The sequence below is a fragment of the Panthera tigris genome, chromosome B4 (assembly GCF_018350195.1).
Source record: "Panthera tigris isolate Pti1 chromosome B4, P.tigris_Pti1_mat1.1, whole genome shotgun sequence".
Classification (NCBI taxonomy): Eukaryota; Metazoa; Chordata; class Mammalia; order Carnivora; family Felidae; genus Panthera; species Panthera tigris.
The window spans coordinates 17167062-17178435 of record NC_056666.1 but is presented as its reverse complement, the minus strand read 5'-3'; the positions used below and the strand labels follow the sequence as shown (position 1 = coordinate 17178435).

Here is an 11374-nt window from a genome sequence, read left to right as displayed (position 1 = left end):
ATCCAAGACTCGGAAAGAAGGCAGAAAGATTACTATGCCCTTTCAAAGTCATCCTAGGGCATCATCCTCCAAGTCTGCTGAAGGGCCCTCACGCTATAAAGTTAGGCAGAAACAGGTAGAAACGAGTAAGTTTGTAAGTTCTTCTAATGTTTATTTTTATTTTTAAGAGACAGAGAGACGGAGCACGAGCAAGGGAGGGGAGAGAGAGAGGGAGACACAGAATCCGAAACAGGCTCCAGGCTCTAAGCCGTCAGCACAGAGCCTGATGCAGGGCTTGAACTCACAGACCTCGAGATCATGATCTGAGCCGAAGTCAGACGCTTAACTGACTGAGCCACTCAAGCGCCCGTTTTTCTGAAGTGTACTTCTTTGAATCAGATTTGTAGCCTGCTGTTTCCCTAACTACTGACTTAAACAAAATTTTTGACAGATGCTCACTATATAGTTACAGAAGAGTTTTATACTTCCAAAAATTATACTCTGACATCAGACTTTTCTGTTTAGAAAACAAAGAAAAAATTCCACTCCCATGAAGCATGTTCTAAGCAAGCTTGGGCTAGTGATGACAAAGCTACATGGATATTAAGAAAACTACACACAAATTATATGTGGAGGCTACAGAGGATTGTTAAGTCAATTTAACCATGTGATTAGCCAGAACTCCCCTATCGATGTCCCCGTTTTTGGCCATCTATAAATGAGGAATGGCATGAGAAAGGCATTGCTAAGAGGATGAAAAGGCAAGCCATAGACTGGGAGACAACTGTAAACAACGTATCTAATAAATGGCTTATATGCAAACTATGCAACTCTTGAACCTCAAATCATAAGCAAATCCAATTAAAAAGGAAGAAAAGATTTGAACAAAACGCTTCACCAAGATAGAAGGATGGCAAACAAGTACATGAAAAGATGGTCCTCATCAGTCATTAGAGAAACGCAAATTAAACTTACAATAAGACCCTTATGTCTAAAATCAGTGACCAGGACAATGGCTGGCAAGAATGTGAACCAACTGTGCCTCTCACACACTAACAGTGGGAATGTAACCGAAGGGACAGTCACTTGGAAAAAGTGTCCCAGTTTCCTAAAAAGTGCAACACACACTTACCGTAGGACCCTGCCATTCCATTCTTAGTTTGTGTGGTTTACCCAAGGGAAATGAAAGAAAATGTTTACCCAGAGACTTACATACGAATGTTCTATGGGTCTAGCAGCTTCACTTGTAATAGCTAAAGGCTAGAAACAATACAAATGCCCACTAACAGGGAGTGGACACATTGTGGCACATCTATGCAATGGAATACTTCTCAGCAGAAAAAGGAATGCGCTGTCGATCTACGCAATGAAATGAGTGAATCTCAAAATAATTGTGCTGAGTGATGTTATAAAATTCTATGAAAGCAAAATATAGCAACAGAAAACTTGGACGTTGGGATCTGAGCAGAAGCGAGGAATTACAAAGGACACTAGGAAAATTGGAGGAATAATCAAGAGAATTCATTATCTTGATGGTGTCATGAGTGTATACACATGAGTTTTTCAAATCGTGCACTCTCAACATGTCTAGTTTATGTGTTAATTATACCTGCATAAAGCTGTTAAAAAATAGGCACGATAAAACCTTATGGAGGTTGAGTGTTTCTCGTAAGAAATTGGAATGTTTGGCTAATGAAGTCCTATAGTGTAGAAGAACTCTTAAACTGAGGCTTTCCTAACACTCTATACAAAATTGCAACTTTGTGTGTGATGTGGAGAACAAAGGCATGAAAAGAATTAAATTTCCTTTGCAGCCCATTGACAAGTACTTGGGACAGGCAGGGTGACCTTCCTCTAGGAACTCAGCGGTTTCAATGTGAATACTTTGCTAAAGGCAAAAGGCAACCTTGGCTTGACATTAGCCTGATATATATATATATATATATATATATATATATATATATATATATATATATATATATATTCATTTCTTTGGAAACTTCCTTTATCTCTCTCTAACTGCCCCCCAAGCTATATGTTAGTAATCATCCTCCAAACTTATGGCCCACTGACATACAACAAAAGGTTCTGGTGACTAAGGGTTTACTAGACAGTAGTGACCTTATCCTAACAGCTAGCCTCTCAAGGTCCTGAAAACCTTGTTTCCAAATTCCTTAGAGACTTATGCTATCCCTAACCCCCTTCCAACTTGAAAGTATGTAATCAGTCACTTCTCACAAACCCAGTGCAGCTCTTTCCACCCATGGGTCCTGTCCCTGTGCTTTAATAAAACCACCATTTTTGCACCAAAGACGCCTCGAGAAGTCTTGACTGTTCATTCCCGGATCCCAACGTTTCACATGAGTATGCAGGTGTAATTTTTCAGGGTGGATATCTTTCATCGCATTCTCAAAGAGGACTATGAAAAAAAGGAGGGTGTTAAGCCACTACCCTTCAGGAACCTAATTAATGAATATAATGAAGACGTATGGTCCTACAATATTAGATTACATCTCAATTTTTTTTTTTTTTTACAAGAACACAATTTAAAGAACATACAATGTGTGGAAGATTCCAATTACACCTCACAGTGGGGTACACATTCCAATGTGTTTTTGCAACATCACCAAGCAATTCTCCGATTCTTAGCAGACGTTGATTGGGTGTCTTACAACGTAGCTCAATTCTGATACTATCCACTTGGAGATAGGGTCAGATCCCATAGACTAAAGCCTCACTCTCACAAAACTGTACTTTCCCCTCCCTCCCCACTTCAGATGCCAAGTCCAGACTGTCATTTGTGTCTCTGGCTATAGAGGGGAGGTTCCCGAAATCCCTTTCTTGGGTTTAATTTGCTAGAGTGGCTCACAGAACTCAACAGTTACTTATAGTTACCAGTTTACTATAAAGGATACAGAAGAGCCAGATGAAGAGGTATATACGGCAAGGTCTGAGAGTCCCCATACAAGGGGTGTACCACCATCCGGGCATGTGGATGTGTTTACTAACCAGAAGCTTATCAGTCTTGTTCAAGTTTTCCCAGTTTCATCAGCAGCATCCGCTTCCCTTCCCAGAGGCTGATGGGTAGACAAGTTCCAACCTTCTATTCATTTGGTCTTCCTCTGGACCAGCTACACTCAGCCTATCTAGGGGTCCACGCTGAGTCACTAACATAATAATAATAATAATAATAATAATAATAATAATAAACATCATCATAATAATGAGTCATTAACATAAGCTCAAAGGAGCCTTCTTCTGAATGAAAAAAAGACACTCTAACCATTCAGGAAATTCCGAGGGGCTGAGAAGTTTTGTCTCCGGACCACGGTACAAAGACCAAATAGATTTCCTCTTATACCCTTACACACCCACTTGGACTGCCTTAAAACAGCTCAGGGATTCCCCGTCTCTGTTAAGTGTTACCTTCCCCCAAGCCACAGTTGTTCGGACCAGAAGGAGAAACTGACCCAATGCAGGGAAGTGAACCATCCGAAACCCACTAAAAGCATAAACTGGAACAAAAATACAAATGGCTGCATTAAGGCTTCAGCTAGGCTCGATTTTTCAACTAAGTGACCTTTCTCCCCTCCTCCGCCCACCACCCCTTCCTTTCTTAGCCTCTTGTTTGAGGAACCCCGTATCACCCCCCACACCTGACCTACAAGGCTGGCAGCCAAGTTCCGGACTCCTGCTGAAACCGGCTAGATCCTGTATTTCTCTGTGAAATTCCTCAGCGCCTGGGCTGGCAGTTTTGGAAGGTCTTAGCCTGCTGCAGCCTCCTTCGCCCAGAAAGCAATAAAGCTATGGCTCCTCTTTATCCCAAACCCTGTCTTCACGTTCTATTTTGACTCAGAAGCATGGAGGGCGGCTTCTGACAACGTAACTAAGAACCTAACGACCATCTGACTTCTCCCTTGGACAAAGATTGAGCTACAGGCGCAATTTGATTCGGGCATTTTCCGCCACGTGGACTGCCTAGGAGACAAGTGAAAAAGAAGAGATGGAGAGGATAAAGGACTCTGGTTTCTCTTCAGGGTCCCTGGGTCTCTGGTCCTAACCTATTCAAAAACCCAGTTGTGTCCTTGACCTTGGGTTCCATGAGCACCCACAACCTGACCTCTCACCCTTATAACAAATTCCTTGCTTCATTATCTTAGGTGGGTTTCTATCCCTCGCAACAAAAAGATTGTTCAAACAGATTGTCATCTTTAAAGGAAACCACCGGGTTCGTGACATATTGGAAAAGTAATTATTTATTATGACAAAAATAAAACTGTTGACGGAAAACAAATGAACGTTACACTGTATTGCACCATGATTGCAAATGAGCCAAAAACCTGTCTGAAAGATGAACATTCCAGAGCAAACAGCATCCTTTTTACTTGGGTGAGTAGGCATGCAAGCAACTCAGTATAATTGCAGAAATAAAAAAAATCATGAGTACCAAGCAACCTAAACTGAACATATACAAAGAAGCATTTTACAACAGTCATGAAGCTATTAAAAAAGTTAAAACGTGTCTTTAAACAGCCCCACCATTAGTAGAACATGCTTTGAACCATTTGCAAGAAGTGATGGTGTGAATGCATTAAGTAATTGGTTTGCTCTTTGAATTTTATTGATGCTATACATTAGACCGACAGCACACACTTCAGTTGCTTGGTTGGGATTAAGAAGCACGGTTTGTGGTGTCAAAGACATTCTTTTTTTGCCCTCTATGCAATAGGGTGGGACCCACAGAGAGATCCAATTCAGACTTTTGTCAACAGTAACACCACCTGTTGGACCAAGCTGATTAGTTCCGATATTGTTACAGCTTTTGTAGAAAGCCTGAAGCTTGATGGGTAACAGTTTGTACTGAAACCTTAAGAAGGGAACATAAATATAAATATACTTTAAAGTAGTTTTATATTCTGAGGCAAAAAGTGTATTAGACAGGGCCTGCTGTTTCCTCTTTAATGCTCTAAAGCACCAATTTATGTTAAGATGGCAATGTGTGATTATAATCATTATATTCTGAGTAGGAGAAATACAGGAACAAGGTTGTAATTGCTTTTGTTTTTGTTTTTTTTTTAACCATGCTCTGTGCAATAAATAGGGTAAAATTTAAAACTATTACATAATTGGAAAAAATCATAACCATCATTTTATTTCACACTTTTAATGAAATAGCAGCTACACTTTTCTTTTTAAATCAAAACTTTCATAGCTAGACTGAACAGTTTACTCCAAGAGAATAAAATAAGAGGCTTGTTGACTCCCTGAACTTCCTGAGGGAAAATATAAGCGGATTAAAATGACAATAGCCTCAAGTGAATAGGGCCAAAATACGCAAATAAATGATAGTCATTTGATATCTCCCCAACACCGGTGGAAATATAGTCACAGTATATAATCGATCAAATTTTAGGGTTGTCCTTGCCCTTGATTTTAATGAAACCAAGTACTGGCTGAGCACTGGCCTGTGAGCTTTAATGAATCTGCAAAACCGTGTTAACCCTGCTGGCGGCAAGTAAGAATAAAACAAAACAAAACCTCCAAGGAATGCTACCCCTTCATTGTGAACTTTGCATATTTCAAATACAGTTTGGGTGAAGGGGGTATTGATGGGTGAGGCATCCCACAAGCTTGAGCAAAGCACCTTATGGATTGAAAAATGAGGTAATTTTTTAATTAAAATATTACAAAGTTTGTGCAGGAGAACATTTCCATTCTTCTAGAACTTTGTTATCTATTTCAAAAGATAGGCACAGCACAATGTTTTTATTCCCCCATTTCTAGGATACCGTGCAGATTACCATTTAAGGAAAAATAAAAAAGATGTGACTTGAAAACACAAACAAATTCTAAAAAATCTCATCAGTCTTTGGTCCTATGGCCACTTTAAAAGTAAGAGATCTAGTTCTAGAGTAAAAGACTGTGCTTTCTTTCTAGTAATTTTAAGTGCCTTAACGAGGGAAATTCAGTTTTCATACACATTTTCTATTACTTAATATCCTTTTGAAGACTTTTCTACCTCATGTTTATCTTCACTATCAACTGTTTTGACCTTCGTTTCTAGGTCGATACCTCCAAGTTAACTTTTCCCAAACATTTTACCAAATCATCTGCATGATTTGGTATCTGATTTTGGATCTCTTGAACACCGTACTTCTTCTAGTTTAAAATGGAGAAGTTGAAAAAAAATTTTTTTTGTTTTGACCTTCTCGATTTAATTTTGGCCACCTGAACTCCTAAAAAAAATATTTTGGAAAGCTGACTTGGATTTACAGTCTTCACAGTAATACTAAATAAATAAGGATGAGACAGACATTACTGAAGGAACTAACCTTGAATATAAACTACTCTCAGATTTATACGGATGTCTGTAAAATATTGACCGCCTGACTGCACTATCCTTTCAATACCGTAAAGTCCAACAGAATTGGAGTTTGGGGTGGCATCGAAAGCCAATAAACTCTGAACAAACTAACCACTTCTAATTAGTAAAAGCCGGGAAAGCCAGGTATTCTCCAGAAGAGAGTATTTTAAACACACACTGGTGTTTTATCAGCAGCTTAAAATCCTTTCCTTGGCAATATGGCCGATTTTCTCTTCTGCACTGTCATTAGCTTAGTGAAGCTGAGCGGCAGTGACTAGTTGCTACTTTGTTTTATTTGATTGTATTCATAAACTAAATGATAATGAGGTGGGAATCCAACCATAGACAGAAGTGAATTTAATTTCATATTTCAGGTCCTTTCCTAGTTTTTTTTTTTTTTTGGTTTTTCAACTTTAATATAGTGTTTAAGGATTCAGGACTTTATATGGTGGAGTTTTTTTAGTGGGCTTAAGTTCTTCATTGTGGGGGGGAAAAAATAGAAAGACCATGAACAGTAACTGTCTAAAGTCACGAGACACACAAGGGCCAAATTCAGATTGAAAACCACTTCTTTAGACAGCCAACACAATATTCTACTAGATCCAACTCATCAGACTGAATCTCAAAGTGACTTTATGCCAGCAAAATATAAAAGATCTTTTAGAATTGCACTGGATATGAAATATTTTGGATCCAAAGCCATAGATGAAAAGTTAGACTCATGAAGTTGCTTTTCAAAGATAAATGTCAAAGGAACTTACCCATCTACAGGCATAATACCAGTACATTTTTCTACTGATATAGTTTTATGTTACGTAGTTAAGAATTAAGAGTGCTAGTCACAAACAATTCCATTTAGAATTTGTTCTAGGATACTACACCAAAAAGATTTTTAAAAATATAAAGATTTATTGTTTTCTTTAAATTTCTTTGCTTTTGTTGACTTTCCATAACTCTTCAGAGAATATTGTTTCCAGCACTGCCTGTATCACTCACTGTTTCCATAGGAAAATAATTTCTCTTATGCTCCAGAAAATAAAAGTTACTTTGTGCTTAATCAGAATGACTATGGCTAGAGGGGTAGTGCCCATTTAAAAATTATTTTTAACAACAGAGCTTGGATTTATTATCTTTCCTCTAATGAATATAGAATAAAATTTTACCTTTAAGCATACTAACACAGAATGTAAAAGCAGAAATTATGTATTTAATCATTAGTTTTCCAACAGATAATATGTCATTTCAGATCTGAAAGAATTAAATTACACTAACAATACATATTATGTAGTATATTCCCATATAAAAGGGCCGGTTAATTCTAAGAGTTCCCAAATGGGCTGCGATGAAAGCCATGTGTTTAAATAAGAATGTGACATGTTCAAAATGAAGAGAAATCCATATTTGGGTAGCAGTTACATTTTAGTTCTAATAAAATACTGAAAAGATCTGTTAAACTTCTGTTTCTTTATCCTCAAAATAAAAACAGAATATAGAATATTCTCCTGAAAGTAATGTGGGTGGGTCCTTTGCTTTCCACTACTTACTAGAAACTTTGCTAGGCAACTGAAGGGGTGGCAGGGAGAGTGAATCTCGAGTTTATGTCATTGTCAAATTAATTAGCTGCTAATCTGCATTCTAAAGAACAGGTAGAGTACAAAACTGAGAACTCATCTCAAAGTGTGAATAAAGGCACGAATCACAAATTTACATTTTTCATCAGACAGTATCTTACAGTTGATTTACAAAGAATGTCAGAATCAATGCTTTAGCATTAGATAAGTTCTTGGGTCAAAACATTCTCTTGGAGTAAAGGATAATCAGTTTTCATATTACTGTAACAGGAAATATCTAACGAGAACCTATAAAACACTTTTAAAAAGTCTTACATGAATTTCCTATTTGAACTTTTCCCAGTCATTGCCACAGAAACTAGTGGGATGTTGATTTCATTTTCAACACAGCTAACATAACCATTTCTGATTCAAAACTAACAAAATGCTTTTTTAAAAAATTTAGAAAAGAAAATAAACTGTGTTTTAAAAAATTAAATAGCAAACTTGAATCTATACTAGATGTTTGACAAAATACAATCAACTATTAAAAACACTTTCAATATAATGCTGATGTGGTAATACAAAACAAAACAAAAAAAACACCAAAACCGTGTAATTTGATAGAAGAAAATTGAGCCAGCCAATCCTATTAGATATAAGAAGATAAATTTCATAAGAAGAATAGATACAGGACTATTAAATGTGTTTTCTCAGGATGGAGTTAAGAGAATTATCCTCAGAATTTATGGCTAAACTCTAGAACCAAGATAGGTATTCCGGCAAAGTGTGCTTCAGGTAAATTGTATCTTTGTACTTCCTCCTGCCCCCAAACATATACTGCAAAGCATCCGTATTGATTTATGTTTGCTTTCCTCTCATGTTCTAGGATTATGGATTTTATTAAAATCAACATTTATCCTCTACCCAGTATAGAGTCACTACCCAGTATAGAGTCCCAGTATAGAGAAAAAGGTTCAAAACAAGGTTAATAAACCACTAGTTCCCAAAGTCCAGAAAGCCTTCCTCTGGCCATTTTTCAGTTCTAGGGTGTGCTACCACTAAATAGAAAATGTTACCACATTCATTCAACTAAATTAGACTAAATATAACAGATCAAGTATACCTGAAAACAGAGCAAAATTAAAACCAATTTACAATAAAAACTATTAAAATTAAAATACCATTTTTGAATAGGTATTTAGATATTCGTATCAACACTGAATCCTATTTTTGACCCACATGAAAAAAAATACTGCAAAAAGGAAGTATTATTCTCTAGGGATGCAATTTATCCCTTTCATTATCGCAAAATCCCACACGTGAAATAGGGGATCAAAATTAGAATACTTGTCCTCCCTCTTAAGTATGCCCTAGATTACTGTTCATATTAGACCACTGCCTTGGAAAGCTTTTTAATGATATGCAATGAACTTCTGATAGATTAGGACTCTTTCCCTTCCTACTTTTTAACTTATGTTAGTGTTGACGTTGGGTCTCATGGCACGCTCTGAAAGCTAGGATTAGATTCAGCAGTTTCCTGTAATTCACCAAAGTTTTAGAACACGAGGGGTAACTAACAAGAGAGGTGGCAAGCATTTCAAGCCTATCACACTATAACCTCAGATGGACTTACGGAAAGCCGTATGGCTTTCTAAGTAATACAATGCTGGTGGTAGAAACACTGTTCAAAATCCACACGCAATTTCAAATTTTAAGAAAGGAAATGTTTATACTTCTGCTTTGGCTACTGCCCCAAGCAGATGCACTCTCCCTTGCAGACGGAGTAGTTGAAGTTTCTGCTGATAATACACTTGTTTATCACTGATAGTAAGAGATATATTCCAAGTGTCTTGTTTTGATATCAGTGCTGGTATGCTTTAGTAACTTGCGATAATTAATGTACGTGTTGAATAATGCGTGACATTTTTGAAGTATCAGATTCCTCTAAAATATTAGCCATCAAAGTTGGGCTTTCAAGTATTTTTCCTTGATTAGATTTTAGCCAAAAACTAATCTCGTGTTGGAGGCAGAAAAGTAAATTTAATTCTTTTAGATAAATAGCCTACTTAATTTCCATGCTAATCGTAACTTAAAATTATTCCATGACTTGTAATAATTGGGTGAAATTAACTTCTGTGAAGGCAGTTCTCATGATGGTTAATTTTCCTTACAGATATATCTTCGAGGCTGATTCCTTTCTCTATAATAAGTTCTGTCCAAAAGAGAAGTGGTTTAAAGAGGGAGCAAATATTTAGTGCTGGTTAGTTTTGCAAGCAGTGCCTGATGATTTCCACTACTACTTTGTGAAACCAGGAATTGTCTGGTAGGGAAAGGAGGTGGTCAAGAAATGAAAGAAATTGGTCATTAAAGTTATCACAATACTTCAGAAAACATTAAACATATGACAAACATTTCTTACAAGGCAGTTATTGAATAATCAGAATCAGCAGTCAGAAGAATTATGTTGCCGAAAACACCGTTATACGTTATGTTCATCCAACTGAAGATTAGTGCATTAAAAAAAGTTAAGAAAAAATCTTTTATGTTCCAGTTCAGCTGCACTTGATTCAAGTGTTGCTCATAGAGGTTTGTGTTGTTATAAATTAAACATGCTGCTGCCTTAGCAGCCAAAGGTACTAGGAAAATGTTCATGTCACAGAATAAATAGAGCAGTCTCTTTTCAGGCAAAAAGTTATCTCACACCAATCCGGGAGGTCATCCACTCTAGACCTTGGCATAACCTGAAACAAAGGAGAGAAGTATTTTCAAAATGAAAATATTTCAACTTTCTAACTGGAAGCACACTTATTATTTTTAAGTCTTCCCCAACTGTTGGTACTACGATAATTATTTATACACGTAAGTGACAAGATGGAGGTAACACCGTACGAAGCGGAATCTTTAAGTGGAAGATTCACTTAGAAAAAATGATGTTAATCAGTTGAGTAACTGGGAAATTGCTTCAGTCTCATCTTGAAGATAACAGCTCTGGCAGTTTTGCCATCAAGATTGCAAATACTCCTCATCCCCCTGTAAGATTAAAACTGAAACCACTATAGAAAGGCAACAGGAACTTTGCCCTGCCCTCCTAAATTCTAAAGAATGGAATGCTTACAGCTCAGTCTTAAAAGTATAGGTCAAAAAAGTCTATTATATTACACAGCTATTATATTACAAGCGATTTCTAATATGAGCATAACTAAGAAGGTCAGGTTGGTTGGAGGATAAATAAATTCCTGGAAATGAATGGGATAATTCATGGGTGGCACACTGGGTTCTCTTTGGCCTACTCTATCCAAACTCAAGTTTTGAGGAGAGAAGAATACACCATCATAAGCATTTGTCTTAAATGTTTGGTCTCTTTTTTTTTTTATTTTTATTTTTTTAACATTTATTTATTTTTGAGACAGAGAGAGACAGAGCATGAACAGGGGAGGGGCAGAGAGAGAGGGAGACACAGAATCTGAAACAGGCTCCA

General features: G+C 37.0%; 1 protein-coding gene across 4 annotated transcripts in view; it reads right to left on the bottom strand.

The window, feature by feature from the left end:
• Nucleotides 1–4217: 4217 nt before the first annotated feature.
• The window catches only part of ARL5B (ADP ribosylation factor like GTPase 5B), a 29622-nt gene continuing 22465 nt past the window's right edge, over nt 4218–11374 (bottom strand). For all 4 annotated transcript variants that reach the window (XM_042991187.1, XM_007081273.3, XM_007081274.3 and 1 more), the window contains one exon: nt 4218–10637. In XM_042991187.1, coding sequence (XP_042847121.1) covers nt 10589–10637 — 49 coding nt within the window. In that variant the 3' untranslated portion in view covers nt 4218–10588. The remainder of the gene's footprint in view (nt 10638–11374) is intronic.